This window comes from Protopterus annectens, chromosome 13.part0 (assembly GCF_019279795.1).
Source record: "Protopterus annectens isolate FY-2018-M chromosome 13.part0, PAN1.0, whole genome shotgun sequence".
Taxonomy (NCBI): Eukaryota; Metazoa; Chordata; order Ceratodontiformes; family Protopteridae; genus Protopterus; species Protopterus annectens.
This window is the reverse complement of record NC_056747.1, coordinates 395,539,516-395,559,325: the sequence shown is the minus strand read 5'-3', so window position 1 is coordinate 395,559,325 and position 19,810 is coordinate 395,539,516. Positions and strand designations below refer to the sequence as shown.

Genomic DNA, 19,810 nt, shown 5'->3' with positions numbered 1-19,810 from the left:
CACACCAATCAGATAAATGCTTTATAACAGAAGTTAGAATTCCTGCAATATCAGTGATCTTGGAAATAAGTTCACTAACCCTGAGAAATGTTCACAACACACAAAAACTTTGCAAAACTTAGACATATTTTGGCAGATACTGGAGAACTTTGGCAAACTCAGAACAGGTTTTGCAGTATTATAGGAGGTTAGGAAATATCATAATACTGTTAAAACAACCTAAGAGTAGTACAGTAATAAACAGATGGAATTTCTTTAACAAGTGCAGGCTGAAAAATAGTGATAAATTCAACCAAATCAATAAATGCAGCAGAGAAGTGTTAAATAGCACAGTTAGAGCAAGTGCAAATAATACTTAGATCAGCTTTTTAGGTCCAAATGTTTTTAGAAGCAGTCCAAGTGTTGTAGTCCCAGGTGTCCAAGCCAGGCACAAGGAAGATCTGAATAAATGAGCCCATTGAAGGGGTCGCTAGAGTTAGGGTGATGGAGTGAATGTACCTGCCTATAGAGTCATATTAATACAGCAGCACTTGCTGATTGAGCCTCAGTTGTTTTTATAGGTTTAGGCTTGGAACCAGGGTAACTCAGTTCATGTGTGGGTGAAGGTGTAAGTATGGATGTATTGGTGTAATTAGTATTATATTAATCACGATTGTTTAGATAGGGTCATGGCAGCTCTGGACATAAATGGGTGTTTATTACGTGTCCGTAATCTAACAGTAAGCTACATACTGACATGTGACAAGTGAGAGGTTAGCCCCGAAATTGAACAAATATTTGCACCTCTCACAAATTCTGTCATGAAACATGAGTAGATGATTGCCAGAAAACATGAGGCAGTTACTACACTGGGTTAGAGTTCCTAATGACAACAAAATGGTAAAAGAATACACATAGAAAACTGTCAACCCATGCTGAAAGATACCTGTAAGTAACTAAATATTTAGTAACTGCCTAAGTGGTGAACTACCAGAAGGCCTGAGTAGTAAAAGTGTCACCTACAATTAAAGTGAATGAACTGATCACTAAAAAGATTCAAAGATTCAAAAGAAACTTTATTGTCATTTAGGAAACACAAGTGCTACTTAAATGAAATTTCGTGTCAGCTCTTTTACAGGAGAAAACAAACACAAAAGACAAGACATGACAGGTATTAAAGAATAAACAATAACTATAGTACAAAAATAAATGTCTAGGTAGCTGACACACATGTTTATATACACTGGACAACACTGACTACTAGATGATTAACACATGAACATAAAAATACACAATCCACAGAGGTGAGATTGGATGATATTGCACATAAGAAGTAACTGGAATCACACTTGAATGAAAATATATTAATTTTAGTATACAATAAATAGAATTACTGCATAAAAAAGAAAAGAATGAGAGCGTAGCAATCTATTATAGTTTTAATAATCCAGATTTATGTGCATTAATGAGTCTTATTGCAGTTGGATAAAAAGGGAGCCATGGTGGTGCAGCAGTTAGCGTTGCCGCCTAAGAGGTTCCCCGGTTTGATTCTCGGCTGGGGTGCCTTCTGTGCAGAGTCTGCATTTCCTCCTTGTGGTCGCGTGGGTTTCCTCCGGGTGCTCCAGTTTCCTCCCACATCCCAAAGACATGCTGTAGGCAGATTGGACACTCCAAATTGGCCCTAGGTGTATGTGTGTGCGTGTGTGTGACTTCTGTGGAAGGTTGGGCACCAGGCTGGCACCTCGGCACCGTAAAACTCCACTGCCAATCATGAGCGGACAGGTGATCTGCTGTGGCGACCCCTAACCGGAAAAAAGCCAAAAGAAGAATGATTGCAGTTGGATAAAAACTATTCATGAATCTGGAGGTTCTGCAGCGGATACTCCGTAACCTTCTACTAGATGCAAGTTTAGTGAACCAGCCATACGCTGGATGAGGTGTCACTCAGTATTTTGCAGGACCTCTTTTTACATCTCATTTGAAAGAGCTCCTGTAAGGTAGGAAGACTAGTGCCCACAATCTTTTCTGCTGTTCTTATTAGTCTTTGCAGCTTCTCCCTTCCGGCTATTGTGCTGTTACCGAACCATACAGTGCAGTTGCTGGTGATAATGCTCTCAATGGCTCCTCTATAGAAGGTGATTAGAGCATTCATAGACAGCTTTGCTTTTCTAAGCCTTCTCAGGAAGTGTCACTGATGGGCTTTTTTAATTAATTGGCCTGTGTTTGTACTCCAAGAAAGATACTCTGATATATGTACCCCCAGGAACTTTGTAGTTTGGACTCTCTCAACTTCTTCACCGTTGATCTTGAGTGGCAGGTGCATGGTAAATCTTTTTCTGAAGTCAATAATGATTTATGTTGTTTTATTGACGTTCAGGTCCAAATTGTTATTGCGCCATTCAATCAGGGAGTTGACCTCATTCCTATAACCCCTCTCGTCATTAGCACATATGAATCCCACCACTGTGGTGTCATATGCAAATTTGATGATGTAGTTGTTGCTAGCTTTCACAGAGTAGTCATGGGTAAGGATTGTGAACAATAGAGGACTCAGCACACAACCATGGGGTACTCTGATGTTGATTGTAATACTCCCTTTACCAGCACAGGTTCTTTGTGGTCTTCCAGTCAGGAAATTGAGGATACAGTTGCACAGCCCTTTATTTATGCCAAGGTTGATTAGCTTTTCTGTAAGGTACATTAAAATCACCGTATTGAATGCCAACCTGAAATCTGTGAACAACAGCCTGGCATAGTTCTTCTTCTCTTCAGGATGCTCCAATGTGAGGTGAAGTGCCACCGAAATGGCATCAGCAGTCGATCTGTTTTCCCAGTAGGCAAACTGCAGTGGGTCAAAGGATTGGGGTAGTACTGCAGTCAAATGCCTTTTAATCAGGCTTTCAAAGCATTTCATTACATTTGATGTAAGGGCCACTGGCCTGTAATCATTTAGGCACGTGAGGTTGGCTTTTTTGGCCAGAGGGATTATGTTGGTAACTTTGAAGCATTCTAGTACTTTTTCCTGGACAAGTGAGGTATTGAAGATGTCCATCAGGACTATGCTGAGCTGGTCTGCACAGCCTTTCAATGCTTTCCCCAGAATGTTGTCGGGGCCAACAGCCTTCCTGGGGTTCACTTTCCTCAATTAGGTCCTTACATCCGCAGCACTGAAGTTACGTACTGCCTCCTTTTGATCATTGAGAAGCTCTACAGCCTCCAGGTTGTTTTTCTCTTCAAACCTGCCATAAAATGTGTTTAGATTGTCCAGAAATTCAGTGCTATCATCACATTGAGCTGACTCGGTCATGTAGTCAGTTAGCTGTTGAATACCAGGCCACAGGCTTCTTGAGTCTTTCGCACCCTCGTATCCTCTTTCCATGCTTCCTCTTGGCCTCCTTGACACCCTTTTTTAGATTAGCCCATGCCACACTTAGACTCCTCTTTTCCTTGCATAGAAATCAGTGTTTCTTGCCCTCAGCAACACATACACCTTGCTGTTTAGCCATGGTTTTTGGTTGGCTCTTACTTTAATATTTTTGATGCTCGTAACATGGATATGTAAGCCACAGTTGTCTCAGTATATTCATTTATGTTTACCAGATTGTTCACTGTGACTGCCTCTCAGAAGAGATCCCAGTTTGTGGTATCAAAGCAGCCCCTGAGACTTTGCATGGCTCCTTCATGCCAGACCCTGATTTGTTTCACAGTGGGCTTATCTCTGATCAAGAGAGGATTGTAAGTTGGTATTAGTTTAAAAACGCTGACTGCTACAGTTTTATAACAACACAACTCATTGTGTACCAGTGTGCTTAGTGCACCTGATTTAAACCCAGATGAAACAAGGACAAGGCAACTAGTCATATCAGGAATTATTTTGCTACAGATGCATATTTTCAATGAAGCAACAGTAAAAGTGGAATTAGGCCTTCTTAACATTGCCAAAAATGATTTTGAGAATCTTCAAAAATCAATGTCATTGTTGTGTATGTATGTAATATTACTTGCCAATCATTTGTAGCTGGTTCTTTGCTCCTGTACTTCCATAATATTCATAATTTCAAAATATTTAAGTCACACAAATTCACTTTTGTTAAAATTACTCCAGAACTTATTTATATGTCATTAATTTAAAAAAAAAATATTGCAATGATTATGTATAAGCCACATGCTTACAGACACCATTCTTTATACTCATGTTTAGAACAACTCATTCCTTGCAATTACTCTACCGATCACAGATGTTGTGCTCAATTTATTTTTGTGCCTACTACCACACTGTATCAGTTTGGATCTACTTTATATAGTCGAACAACCAAAATGTCAAACCTTAGAACATTGAGACTAATACATTGTAAGTTTACATAAGCGAATCTTCATATTACCAAAAGCTGTAAAGTCAAAGCAGCTATTGCACATGTCAGAAAGCACTCTTATGAATGCAGATTGTGCTGCATTCATAAGAACAGACTCTACAATTAAACTGAAAAAAGAAAACAAAAATGTAGCTTTATCAGTGGTTTTGCAGGGAGAAAGCCCCCCTGCACCCCCCACAGCCCCTGCTAATTAAATATACCAACTCCCAGATTGCACTACAGTGGGGAAAAGGGTAAATTTCCCAATCCTCACTGTACCGCGATCTCCATTCCATTTGTCTTCTTTGTTCAAATAGTTGATCCATCAGTTTTGGTTTTGTAGAGTCACTAGTTAGCTTCATGCAAAAATCACTTATTGTGTTAGTTAAATTGTCTTTATGGCAAGTCACTAAGCATGCATTGTTTTTATTAACGTATCTTTTTGTTACATCATTGTACCTGGTTATTCTGATTAGGGATTTCCCATTACAGAGACACGGGGAGAAAAGCTGCTCTACACACATACTGTTCTTGTCCTGTTTTTAGGTAATTCATGTATATGCATCAGTAAGACCTTGCTGCTATAGAAAAATACTGTGTTATTATGCCTAAATAGCCTATATGCATAAATTCCTTAATGTTAATTATTTCTCTATAGTCATTTATCTTGTAATGCTTTTAATAAATAGCTTGCATGTAACATAACGAAATGCCATGTTGTGATATGCATCATTAACTGAAGTGCAATGAAATTCCTGACACAATGGCCAATACAAAAAGCACAAGAATATGCTTCAATGCATGCTGCAAGCAACATATATAATAAAGCAATGCCAGCACATACAGGGTTCAGCCTGTAAACCATGACCAAATACATTTTTAGATAAAAATGCAATCCTCTGGTATATAAGCAGGGTATCCATCTGTGCCACTGGACACCCAACTTCATTTATCAGCTCAGACACCAAAGGGCCAGTCAGGAAAGGGAGAAGTGAATGGCTGCTAACCTGCTAATGCCATTTGTGGGAAGGTTCAGATCATCCCATTCCATGACTGATACCTAATAGTGGATGGGAGTAAGTCCTGCATGCTGTGCTGTTGGAGTACAACAGACTGGAAGGGTAGATTGCAGGGAACACTCATTCCTAAGCCATGTGACTCCACTGCATACCATGGACATACTCCTGCAAATGAAACAAGAACTATATTGAAGCCAAGTGAAAAACAAAACAAACTACCCACGAGGAATGGCCTAGCACTGCTCACCAGAATGGATCTGATTAGCTGCTGTGCTGAGCTCAATGGCTGGGTGGGAAAGGACCCATGAAGATTATTAGAAAAAAAGCCACATACATGGGGAAGCTTAAGAAGCATAAACAAATGCTGTAATACATGCCATAGTCAAATTTTACAGCATGTGACTCCGTATAAAACATGATGACAAACTTACAAGAGATAGCCACACACTTGGATATATGCAGAGTTCATCAACAGCAGCACACACAACACTCAAACAATTACTTACGTAGCGTAACCAAACACTATGTTGGCTGTGACTTTCTGGGCTCCCATCAGTGGGATAATATCATCATTTATATTCCTGAAACAGACAAAATGCATATTAAGGTGAAATTAACTTACATTAGAAAACTTTTTTCTCATCTTATTTAGGGATAATCTATGTTGTGGTATTAAATAACAAAATGAGCTGATAAATGAAATACTGGATTTTGAGTAGTCATTAGGAATATCTTATGCTATTACACATTACCAAGACAGACATCACGACCACCTCTTGTAATGACGTGTGATGCAATTACAAAAAATAATAAAAAATCATTGTATTAATGTGTAAATGGGCAAGATCTTTAAATTCTACATATTGCTATAGCTGGTCCAATAAGGCAAGCAATTTGTTTGCAGTTTTCTAAGTTTTTAGACTACATACCCCATTATAGAACAATTAAACTGATCTCAGTAATTGATTAATTTAGTACGCTATAAATTATAATGTGAATTATGTCTAACTAGTCATGTCATCTGCCTGCTGAGGACATTAGAACTCATCTGTGCATTTGTAGTGGTGTTTAACAGCATTTAAGGCATTCTTGTGTCCTACCACATCAGCAATATATATTCACTATACTAGAAATGACATCACATAGAAGTTACACTAACCTATAGGTTCCAGATCAAGAGGAGTCCTTTAAACTTTGCTATCAAAGCAGTTCCATACATTCACTAGTATTAGAGCAATAACAGCAAACAAAACATGCATTGATCTGTGTTACTTAACTTTAGGAGACTGTTCCATGAAAGGAAGATAACAACGTTGATACGGAAAATGCTTACATTTTCCACTTGCACCAAAAAATCAATAACTCACATCAAATCTAATGACCGAATGCTAGTTTTCATATGATCTAGTGGTTAAGATTGCTGATCTTCGCCCAGACAGTTCAGGTTTGACTCCTGGTTTGAGAAGGGGCAATTCTTCCCTGGGCTGAACCTGGAAATAGCCCTATAGGATCACGCATCTACCCTTGTCAATGAATACAAACAAACAACTGAATAGAATACCTGCTAAGCTTGCAGTTTCACTCTCCACATAACACAGGAATGGCTAAGGAGAGGCGAATTTAAACCATAGGATGAAAGGTTAATAATGGTAGCTCAAGATGGTAGACTATGTACATGTTGATTTACAAAGTCTATAGAAAAAGTGGAAGAAACAAACAAGTGCAGGTTCTGTAATAAAAAAACTAGGAACACTTTTACATGTAATTTCTGACTGCGATACACTCATGGCTGAAAGACACACAAATGTGGCAAGACTGTTGTACTGGGGATTGTGCAAACACTACAGTATAGAAGGGAGCATGTCATTTCAATGGATGTTGTTTCAGTGAAAGAAAAAAGAGCGAGTACAATTCTCCAAAATTACTTTCACTGACAGTAGAGTTTGCTTTTCTCTCCACTGTTGTGAGACATCAGAGTTGGTATATAGAGGTCAGGGGGTATGGAGGATGTTCTCCCACATGAGGGTGCAAGGGGGTTTGTCCCCTCAAAAAAAATTGCTGTGATGTTCACTGAAGGTAGTTTTGGTGAATAATTTTTAATTTGTTTCCGTTCTCGGAAATTAACTCTGGCAAATCGACGACTCCAAAATAAAAGTAACTGAGAAATATGAACCACAAAGCATTATTAACAATGATGAAGTTTGGATTGCATAGGTTCACCAGTACCAGCAGATGAGAAAATGCAAGAAAAACAGATATGGTAGTCCAAGGCAAACAGACAAAAGAAGAATTTATCATTTAAATTTCTACAACTATGGCAGACAAATTTGTCCAGTAGATTGTTGCAATTTGTCAGTTTTTAACTTGTGCAGATCTCAATCTCAGCTATAGTGTTTTTTTTCCACAAAGGGCTGTGTCCCTTATAATCCCACACTTGAGAGCTCTGTCTCCACACCTCTATTCTCTAAATATATATCGCCTCACAGTAAGATGTTGTCCTGAAAATTTCACTTTATCTGGGTCAGTGCCCTCTCAGAGGTAGCGTACAGCACGTTCCTCCAAAACAGACACACAGTATGTGGGATCTAAGCCCTGATATTTAGATAGCAGGGAGGGGCTAAGTGCATTAACATAGTATTATCTAGTTTACCTACTTCAGTCATCTGAAGGGCAGAGAAATAATTCGATCAGGAAGCCTGTTCGGTGAACTCAGCTTTGGTGACCCTAGTTAGACCACCTTGTATCTTCACATCTGTGACAGAAGCTTCTATATCCTGTAAGACTGCTCAGTTAACATAAATCAAAGAAAACCAAAAAAGATATGAAGCAAGGAGTATCAGCAGACAGGGAGTAAAGCAATTCATCATTGAACGTTTGTCTGCTGCTAACAACACTCCTTCAGTACAGCAGATGGCGGCATAATCAGTGAAACAGTTCTGCAACTTGTATACTATTAATGTGAAGGAATAAAAATAAACATAAATTGTGCTCCCCTACAAATGTCTGAGGTGAAATTGCTTGAGTGTCAATAGCATGAACAACAAAAGATGAACGGCAGTACACCAAATGCTGTTTCCCATAGGAAATCATTGTCTGTGTGGTTCCTGAGTGTGCACCAGCAATGGTTCACTTGTTTTAGGAGATTTCTGCTTTCTTTGAGTTGGTGTGATCATGGAGCTGGTATATATAATTGGGAGTGAGGGGGCTTGTCCCACTGAAAAACAAGAAAAGATGAGTTTTTCACCTATTTGAATTTTGGCATGTTGACTTTCAGGAAGTCCATGCTTCATAGTAGAACCCATTAGTTTGTATGACACTATAAAAAGAGAAATGTGTTTCATCAGGTTCTTATGAACAGACAAAATTGAAACCTTCTTCCGGAAACGTTTCAGTATAAACAGGAAAAATACTTAGTTTCCTGTGCTTTCAAGCAAAGAGTATCGGAGATCCAAAACAAATGCAGCAAAACACCTTTTCCTTTGCCAATAGTGAAATGTACAGTTTTGGTTGAATGTCACCCCTGTCAAGCACCCACTGCATACTACATACTCAACCCCCCAGTTCAGTCTAACACAAGAAACAGAAAAGCCATCATGTGGCTCTTACTATTCAAAGAAGGCAATATCCAGCTCCAGAACTAAAGTCGTATTAGCTGCAGGGAAAATCCTTGAGGACTTTTTTCAGCTCCAAGCAAACATCATATTATTTTACAAAACACACTGGTTCAGAAATGTTAGCTACTACACTGAGCAGAGAAGCAAAAATGTTTAGCATAAGTTGATAGGGACTTACTAGGCTACTGATCAGTCAGCAAGCTTAGCCTTACATTCCCATGGTAGCTTTCTGACACTGTATAAAGGAAGAATGGAAAAGCCTGACACAGCAACACTACGACATTCATGGAGTAATACATGCATAAAAGAATAATATACATGTGTTTTCCCCTGTGAAGCACATTATTTCTTTTTTAGAAGTCATTTCATATAATAGAGGCTAACTGATATGCAAATAATACAAAAGGATGTAACTGTTTATTCTCTTTTAGGTACTGCAGTATCTCAGAGGTCCATTTTTTTTGTTATGGAATTGTTTACAGGACTGTCAGTGTGTACTGAGCAAGGGATAATATAAAAGCCGTGTAGAGCCAAGCAGTTTTGAGATCTGTAAGAGGTTACGATATTACAAATAATTGTGTGGGAGCAGTAAGTAAATGACAGCTTTCAGATCTATCAAACAGTACTACTACACTTATTTTTTCACTGCAATTGGTAGCACGCTAGGGAGGTGAAACTCCATGTACAACAAAAAACTATGATTGAGTTTCTTCATCACAAGCAAGCTGTTATATGATTCATGATGTGAACTTCTTAACAGCCACTTCTCAAACATTTAATATTTGACCATAATTCTTTGTGTTGTGTACAGATAAACTCGTGTTAGCACATTTTTCTCCTTAACTCCATGTTCCTCATTAAAGGATGATTACACATCTTTTGTACAAAGCCATGAGCGACCTACTCATGCATTACCCTACAAATAGCTGCATGGTTTACGTACAACCGGTCTATTAAAATACATGTGTTCTTACTCCATGCATAGGAATATGTTACCCATCTCAAATATATATATAGTTCAATAAAGAACTCAATACTTTTTTCCAATAATTAGATATTATAAGCCAGATATAACCTTATTACTGTGAGCATTTCTCAAGTGGTGTATTTGAAAACTAAACAAACAGGGTTAATAATTCAGGTAGCTTTCTCATATTCTTCCAACCAAAGATGGAGGGGGATCGCTGTACTTAAGCTGTAGTTAAGCAATACTTTCCTGTACTGGACAATTGCAATGCTAGTAGTCTCACAAAGTTTCTGAATCAGATCATTACAACTACAATATGCATTGTTACCCCAGAATAAAAATAAATAATCCCATACTGTGTTCTAAATGATATAATCTCTCCTCAAGGAGGTATTTTAACTGAATGGAATTTTAATTCAGTAACACATAAATCAGACCCTAACATATAATAGCATCCCTGGTTATCTGCCAAGAAAAAAAATCTCAACTAATGGTATATACTTACAAACATGTTAGATATAACCATAGGCAGACCCCCTGTTGGAATGTGAATTAGATCACAATATTATCTACTTCATAACAGGATTAGGTTTTACATTTAAAACAGACCAATATAACCTCAGGTCACTATTTCTTAGAGTTGGCTTTCAGTTGAGCCTAGTTGAATCTACGATATATTTGAGAATTCTTGTTTTTATTATGCTTGAAACATTTTTGAAGTAATTTTTACAGCTTTCTTTTTCCAAACCTGAATATATTTACATGTCATTGCTATACTGCGGTGGTGGTGCTGCGGTAGTGTTGTCGCCTCACAGTAAGATGTTGTCCTGTTCGATTCTTAGCTAAAGCATCTTCTGTGTGGAGACATGCGTGAATGGGCTTACCTTCGTTGAAGGTTGTGCATCAGAGCTGGCAACTCGGTACGTAAAAATCTACTGCCAATCATTAGTGGACCGGAGTTCCACTGTGGTGACCCCTAACCGGGAAAAGCTGAAAGACACAACAACAACAACAACAATCCAGTCCCAGACTTATTCTGAGACATATTTAAAGCCTGTCTAGACATCAGACTCTAGATATAACTCACTGCTCCCACACAGATGCTAGGAGAACAGTTAAATCATTTACAAGATGGCTTACACTGAGAGAACAATCTGCCAATAAATTATAAGACAATTTTATTCATGCAGTCAACAAGTGAGTTCAAGTTATGGCAATTCAAAGTATGTGTTTTTTTTTTATAGGAATGGTAAAAAACTCAAATCCTACTTCAATCACTATAAATGTAGTGATGAGAACTATATCAGGTGATCATTAAAAACCGGTGGCCTTTTTCCCCGGGCTTAGTTCTTCTAATTCAAAGTATGGGCACAGTATACCTGGAGCCACAATTCATGATAAAAAGGTTGCTTTAATATTGAAATGCTGATAAAAGCAAATAAAAGATAAGCACTTTTGTCTTCTTAATGAAAACTTTTTCAGATAAAACCATGTTTGAAAAACTATTTACACCAATCCAGATCACATGGATACTAAGCCCCCAGTGATTTCATTCTTCCTTTGGGAGGATTTAAAGAGGATTTTTAGAAGATTAAAAGGGCCATGCAGGTAGGAAACTGACATGAGTTAGAACAAAATTAAAGTTAGTTTATACATGTGCTTCTGATTTTTACATACTAATAATGTAATGACACAATATTGCAGCCATCACCTTTCTAAAGATTTCAGTTTAAAAATACAGGTGATAGATATTTAGTCTTTCAAACCAGGCCAGTTCATGGCATTAAGTTTCAATTGCCAGTGAAGTTCAAGTTTTTCAGACTGAGGGTCCACGGGCCCCCTCTATCTGACAGGACAAATTGTTCTAAAATGAAAAATGTAAAAGTGTGGTCAGGATATTCCATGGTATGTCTGGAAAGAGCATCTTTTTCCTTTCTGGTTCTAATATCATAAGTGTGTTCATAAATTCTATCATGTTCATAGGTTCATACTAGGCTATCTGCCCTAGGGCATTTATAAGCCTAGCCAGAGTGTGTTTGGCATACGCAACCTATTTTAAATTAATTTTGCTATGCCCTTTTTCGAGGTTAGTATACTGTGCCTCTGTCTAACAGTGACACAGAAGTGATACCAGGGGTAAACCTACGATCTCCCATCCACTCGTCAAGATTCCTCTTGAAGAGAGTTAATGAGAGACTCTGCCTAACCTGGACTGGGATTTTATTCCAGAGTGAAGGGAGCCTCTGGGTTATGAATCTGTCCCTCCAGCATGTCCTATTTATTTCAGTGCTGAGGTTCAAGTCTCTCGAGCGTGTAGCTCGATGGGATTTGGATTTTCTGAGGTGCAGCATGTCCATTAATTCCGGGTTGGACATGGCTTTATACGTCAGGCACAGATCACCTCTGAGCAGGCAGTATGCCACTGAGTAAAGCTGGAGTTTCTTTAACCGGGCAGCATATGGCATCTGTTTGAGGCCTTTGATCCTCTTGGTGAGGTACTTTTGGGGTCTTTCCAGTTGCTGCAGGTGTCTGGTAAGGTACATCCCAAAAGGGGCATTGTACTCAATTATGGGCCTGATGAGGGATGAATAAAGAGGCACGATGACCTCCCCTGATCCAGATGTGAATCCATTCATGATTAGGTGGGCTATATAAAATGTTTTTCTAACCACTTTGGCCACGTGGTTGTCAAATGAGAGATTGCTATCAACTTGGGTCCCCAGGTCCCTAATTACTTCTTCTGTACGTAATGGATTACCACCTATGTGGTAATTTGTGGGCACTTTGTTTTTGCCAAAGGGGATGACTATACACTTTTTGGCGTTTAGCTTGAGGCCATGGCTCTGGCACCAGTTGTCTGTTTCTATGAGGCCCTTTTGGAGGATGCTTGTGTCGGCTGTAGAGTCGATTATGACACCCAGTTTGCAGTCATCTGCGAACTTGGTCAGCCACAGTCCTTCCATGTTTGCCTGTACCTCCGAGAAATATATACCGAACAAGAGAGGTCCTAGGACTGAGCCTTGTGGGATGCCACTTGTAACTGGTTTGGAGTCTGACATGGCTCCAGCAATTCTAACCATGTGGGTTCTGTCCTTGAGCCAGTTTGCAACCCATCTAGTGACATAGGGGTTTATATTTAAGTTGGTGAGCTTATCTATAATGCCCAAGTGGGGTATTGTATCAAAGGCTTTTGCAAGGTCCAGGTAGGCTGTGTGGACCACCTTCCCCTCGTCAATGGCCTTGGTGACTGTTTCAAAGAAATCAACCAGGTTTAAGAGGCAGGATCTGCCCTTAACAAAGCAGAACTGGGTAGGATCCAGTGTCTGTAGGTCCCCAATATCTTTATTTATGAGGTCCATGATGATCCTTTCCATAGCTTTGCAGACCAAGCTAGTCAGGCTTATAGGGCAATAGTTTCCAGGATCCATTGAGGCACCACCTTTGTGGAGTGGGACCACTATTGCTGTACGCCACTCTTTGGATACATATCCTGTAGTAAGGCTGAGATTGAACAGTAGTTTTATGTTTGGGTTTAGCTCTTCTTGGAGTTCATGTAGGACGCAGCCCGGGACACCGTCTGGTCCCATTGATGCTGTGTTTTTTGCTTTGGGAGAGGGCAGCTCTTACCTGAGCATCTGAGATGTCAGGGGGGCAGCACTCTGCTGGGATAGATATTCTCCCCTTTGGTGGGGAGGAGGGGGAGAAGTTTGTGCTGAACCTGTCAGCTAGGATGTTGGCAATGTCTGTGGGTTCGATATATTTTTTGTCATTTTGGACTAATTCTGAGCATATCTTGGAATTCCCACCCAGGCTCCTAACATAACTAAAGAAAGCCTTGTGATTATCCTTAGTGTCCTGTGCAATTTTTCTCTCGAAGCTGTCCTTAGACGATTTTATGAGTGCCCGTAGTTTTTTGCTAATACTGATCAGAGATGCCTTCCCTTTTTGGGATTTTCCTCTATCATGTAGTAGCTTCCTCCTTCTATTGTATAGTTTGTTTATGGCTGGAGTCCACCAGACAGGACGTCTACCTTTGGAGGATTGGGTCTTGGTCTTATTTGGGATTGCATGATCCATGCATTCCTGAATGTGTTCATAGAATGCGTTTATAAAGGATTCTGCGGTCTGGGCCATATTCTCCACAGGCCGGGGGCTTTGAAGGATTCCACTTCAGTTTTGAGGAGTGTGAAATTTGCTTTAGAGAAGTTTTTCACTGTGGTTTTCTGGGCAGGGGGTGGGGTCAGGATGTGAATACCCAGTGAGATTAGTTTATGGTCTGATCTTACCAGTGAGGGATACACTTCTGGTCTGGAGCATAGAGTCCCCATGTTGGTGATGATCAGGTCCAGTATGTTTTCCCCTCTTGTCGGAGTGGTAACAAGTTGTTCCATAGCATTTGAGTTTATAAATTCTAGGAACCTTTGGGCCTGGGTGTTGGATCTAGAGTAATGCTCCCAGTCTATGTTTGGGTAGTTGAAGTAGCCCAATATAATGGTGTTTGGAGAGACCTTCATATTTTCCAGTGTTCTCAGGAAGGTCGAGTGGGGTTCCTGCATTGGGGAGGGTGGTCTGTAGCAGGCTATAAACTGGAAGGCAGTTTTACTCACTGTTAGTTGCACATGGATAGTCTCTGATGCTTCGTGCTGTGCCACCAACCTGGAGGTGTGGGTATCTTTGTGAATATTGATACTCCCCCTCCTTTTGTGGTTCGGTCCAAGTTTTGGGGCCGAAAAGCATGGTATGAGGTATAACCTGGTAGTGCTGGGGTGCTCTCGGGAGCCTTGAACCAGGTTTCTGTTACTGCACAGATATCAATGTTCTCCATGCTAAGGAGAGTTTCAGTGCATGCATCTTGAGGTTTAGACTTCTGGCATTGAGTAGCATTTCTCTTAGTTTCTTATCCCTTGTGATACCTATGGAGGTGGGTTTGTCTTTTGAGCCTTGCCTAAAAAGGCACTATGAGGGTAGCAAGAGCCTTTGCCAATATCCAAAAGCTCAGGGGTGACAGGTGCAAGCCATCCCTAGCTAAGTACCGTGGCTTGTTGAACATGTCATCCCAGGCTGACAGGCATTGGATCCCCTTTGAATGACACCAATACTTAAGCCAATTGTTGAAATTGATCATCTTGTCTTCATATTGTGGCATCATTCTTGGTGAGGGTAAGATGCTACTCAAGGTCAGGGTCATACCGGCCTGGGCTACATGCTCAGAGAGCTCCTCTATGTCTCTTTTCATGTAGTCCAGGGAGGTACGTCTCAGGTCATTCACACCAGCATGGACAATGACTGAGTCATATGTGTACTTGCCTTGGAGTGACCTGAGTGCATGTGTTATGTGACAGATCCTAGCACCCGACAGGCAGCTCACCGTGACCTTCTCCTTGTTCAGCCTGTTGAGTGGGACGTCAGTGTGCCTGACGGTAGAGTCACCTATTACAAGTGTATCAGGTGTGTTGTTTAGCCTTAAGGGCTGTGACTGTTCGGCACACTGGCTTTGTGAGCTATGTGTTGCACATGTTTTGTTTTGGGGTAGCGGTTGCTTGGGTGTCTGCTTTGGAGGTTTCTGCTGCTTAGGCAGATTTTTATTTAGAGCCTGCGAGTATGTTTTTGTGTGTTTATGTGTTTGGTTTGCTGTCGTGGTAGGTCTATGTGAGACTGGAATTGTAGTGAGTGTGGTTTCCTTCTCCTCCTGACTGGTTACGCCAGTACTGAGTTGAGAGAGCTTAGCCTCCAGTTTGGCTATGTGGTTGCATCTCTCACATGTGTTGGAATTTGTTGGGAGGAGGAGAGGGTTGTCTGTGTACATGAGGCAGTTGTAACATTGCCTCAAGATTCCCAGATTCACCAGCTGGACTGGAGAGGAGATTGACAACTGACCTTTGGACATGCTAGAAATAGTATTGGGAATTCTTTTATAACTGAAAAAAAGGGCCAATGGGAACAAAGTACTCAAGGGGAGTTTGTGAGGGTGTAGTGCTTTTAATTTTTTAGTGCTGACTTAGTGAGCAAGTGCCAGGTAACTTAAATGCAATGTGTTACAGGTAACTTAAATGCAAAAATGACAAACGGTAACTTTCTTTCAAGTGAAACAAGGAAATAAGTACAGTAAGCAATGCAGATATCACTAGGGATCCACAGAAGCGCTGAAAAGCCGCGTTTTAGGTGGAATTAGCGTTTCAGGGAAATAACAAGCAAACAAACAACAAGCGTACAAACAAAGCTAGATTCAGCAGGCCTGGATCTAGTCTATGCTACAGCAAACAAGGTGCACCAATTTCAGTAAGAAACAGTTCAAATATGCTGGCACTATAAGCCTTTAACCAGAAATTCCCAGCTCAGAAGGGCAGAGTCCAGCCTCTCCTCCCACAAGAGTGCAGACCACGAACCTTCTTAATGTAAAATAACTGGCCTGAAGACCAAGTGCTTAAACCAGAACTAATACACTTTTAGAATAACAGACACTGAGCCCTCAATCAGCAGTTCCCAACTTAGAAGGATGTAAGCTACCTGTCCTGCCACCACAGTGCAGGCCACAAACCTTCCTAATGTAAAACAACTGGTCTGAAGCCCAAGTGATTAATCCAAAAGACTTAGAATGATAGCTACACTTTAATCAAGTTACTACCAAGCAGTAATAAATACAATTGAATACTTTAAAGAATGCCTGGATTAGTGCTCAAGTTATACAAACAAAGTTAGATTCAGCAGGCCTGTATCTAGTCTATGCTACAGCAAACAAGGTGTACCAATTTCAGTAAGAAGCAGTTCAAATATGCAGGCACTATAAGCCTTTAACCAGAAATTCCCAGCTCAGAAGGGCAGAGTCCAGCCTCTCCTCCCACAAGAGTGTAGACCACGAACCCTCTTAATGTAAAATAACTGGCCTGAAGCCCAAGTGCTTAAACCAGAATTAATACACTTTTAGAATAACAGACACTGAGCCCTCAATCAGCAGTTCCCAACTTAGAAGGATGTAAGCTACCTGTTCTGCCACTACAGTGCAGACCACAAACCTTCTTAATGTAAAACAACTGGTCTGAAGCCCAAGTGCTTAAACTAAAAGGCTTAGAATGAGTTACACCAAGCAGTAATAAATACAATTGAGTACTTTTAAGATGACGCAAAAGCAAAATAAAGTAGGAAGAAACACAAACACAGTAAAAGCAGATAATTTTTTTTTTCACATTAGCTGTCTTTCTCTCTTCCCAACATAAAATCCTTAAAGAAAAAGAAAACTGGAAATGCTGTGAAATGCCAAGTAGTTTAATTCAAATTCACAAGTAAAACTTTCACCTTCAAGGCTTCCTCAGGCGAAATAAATACTATCAATTAAATAATCTAACTTAAATACATATTAAAAATCACATGACTCTAATTACACCCTCTGATGCAACATAGTTTTAGTTTAAAACCTTATTTAAATATCATTAAGAACAGGTGGTACATATGCTCTCATTCTTAAAATCCATCTCATCTCCTCATTCTCGGTTAATAGCTTTATGTTCCCACCCCTCAATGGTCTATAAATCACTTTTAAAATCATAAACTTAAAAACATGTTGATCACCCTTCTCAATAATGTGTTTACTAAGGGCATTAGTAACTAGTCCATGTCTAATATTACAAATTTCCTGTTTGTCATACCCACATAAAAAGCATCACTGATGTTACACTTAGCTAAATATATCAAATTGCTTGTATTGCAATTCCCATATGTTTGCAAAATAAATTCACCACCTGTCACTGGGTGTTTAATAGACTTTCCTGTAAACATATGCCTACAGTAAACACAATTTCCACACTTAAACGTACCCTGTTTCGCATTACCTACCTTAAAAAAATCCTTAGGCTGCTCCTTTATAGCACAACATCTGTTTCAAAGTGTTCTTCCTTTTATATCCAAAGGCTGGTGGGTCTCCTACTATTCCCTTTAGTGCAGGAACATCCCTTAAAATTGACCAATGCTGCCTAAAAACATTTTTCATTGCTACAGTAATCCTATTATAGGTGAGCATACACCTCATTTTATTTACTTGTGGTCTTACTCTGATGCTCTCCTGACTCACAGTACCAAAACAGGGCCAAAGCCCTTTACTCTGTCTCTGCTGTTGAATACTCCTACTGGCAACACAAACTTCAGATTCTGGATAACCTCTATTCAAAAAAGTCAGAGGCAATAACATCCAGTTGTTCACACATCCTTTCATGTCCAGTATTTAATCTGACTACACATTGCATCTGATTCTTTACTATATTTCCAAATACAAAAGTGGGGTGCATGCTGTCACGATGTAAATAGCTATTACACTTAACATCCTTTCTAAATAATTCAGTGTGCACGATGCCCTGTTAATTTTTCCTTAACATTACATAAAGGAATGTAATATGGTCCTTGGATATATCATATTTAAACCTTAGAAAAATGGTAGTACCATTAACATATATTACAAACTGCTCAAACTCATCTTGATTCCCTTTCCATACTACAAAAAGGTCATCAACAAAGCTTTTATAAAAACTAATACATTTTCTAAAAGGATTAGCCAAAGACAACACATATGTCTCTTTCCACATATACATGACAATATTTGCATAAGTATTTGCAACTGCTGTTCCCATTGCTACCCCCCCCCTCTCTTGATAATACAAACTGGTGTCAAAGATGAAAACGTTACATGTTAAGACCATCATTAATAGATCACGCAATAACCTGATCTTCTCAATGCCATAATCGGAAAACCTCTCTAAAAATGTTTTTACACATTCAGCACCATGTATATGGGGTACAGATGTGAACAATGAATCAACGTCCATTGTCACCATATAAGAACTAGTAGGAAGTTGACCAGATGACCATTCATATAACTGCTTTAGGAAGGTATTCGTATATTTTAAGATAGTTTCCCTTCTCTCAAGCACAGGTCTTAAGTGCTTCTCCAAAAACTTGGATAAGGGTTCAGTAACCCACCCACGAGCAGACACAATCGATCTCATGGGTGGGTTAATCAGATCCTTATGCAGCTTAGGTATCCCATAGATAACGGGTATTTTTGGATTTTCTACAAGTAACTAATTAAATGTTTTATCATCAAGTTTGCCAGTGTCATAAAAGACATTTGATGCTTCCCTTACTTTAAAGCAAAGACGGTTACTTTCATTCCTTGTGATGCCACTGTACTCATCCCCTTGTAACATAAGCATCATTCTTTAAACATAAAAATCTTTAATAACAGCAATGCCTCCCCCCTTATCTGCATTTTTTTATCACAAGCTCTGAATTATTTATTAAAGAGCGAATTGCAATATTCTCTTCCTTAGTCAGATTATAAAACAAAGGTACTTTATTCTTCATATATAAACTGTAAATATCCTGTTCTGCCATCATTTCAAAAATCTGTAGATGAACATTATTGGGTGGCACAAAAGTACTGGTTCGTCTCAAACCATTAACTATATAATGATTAGCATCAGTAAAACATGTTCTCAAACTCAAATTACATATAAAATACTTGACTTCAGTCAAAGTTTCTGAAATGTCAGATACCATGGATGGTACAAAAGATAACCCTTTATTCAACACAGATAACTCTGCTTGCATAAGTACATATTGAGATAAATTAAATACATACTCATTTGGTCAGCTTTCTTCTCATGAAAGGACACTTGCCGGGACACTCGTTCATCATTTTGTTCGTTAGACTCTGCATCTTCATTCTCGGATTCAGCATGGGGAGGGGTTGGTTGAGGAGGAATGGAAAATCTTCCAGATCTAGAGCATTCATGCGTACGGCATCTACACATGCCAGTGGATCATTTATTGAACTTCCTCCTTGCAGTAGTATCCTAGTCATCTGCCCAATGGATGTATTCAACTGGTCCC

General features: G+C 39.5%; 1 protein-coding gene across 1 annotated transcript in view; it reads right to left on the bottom strand.

The window, feature by feature from the left end:
• Window positions 1–19,810, bottom strand: part of LOC122787359 (mucosa-associated lymphoid tissue lymphoma translocation protein 1-like) — a 584,376-nt gene that overhangs the window by 116,909 nt on the left and 447,657 nt on the right. The window contains exon 14 of the mRNA XM_044054015.1: window positions 5,857–5,931. Coding sequence (XP_043909950.1) covers window positions 5,857–5,931 — 75 coding nt within the window. The remainder of the gene's footprint in view (window positions 1–5,856; window positions 5,932–19,810) is intronic.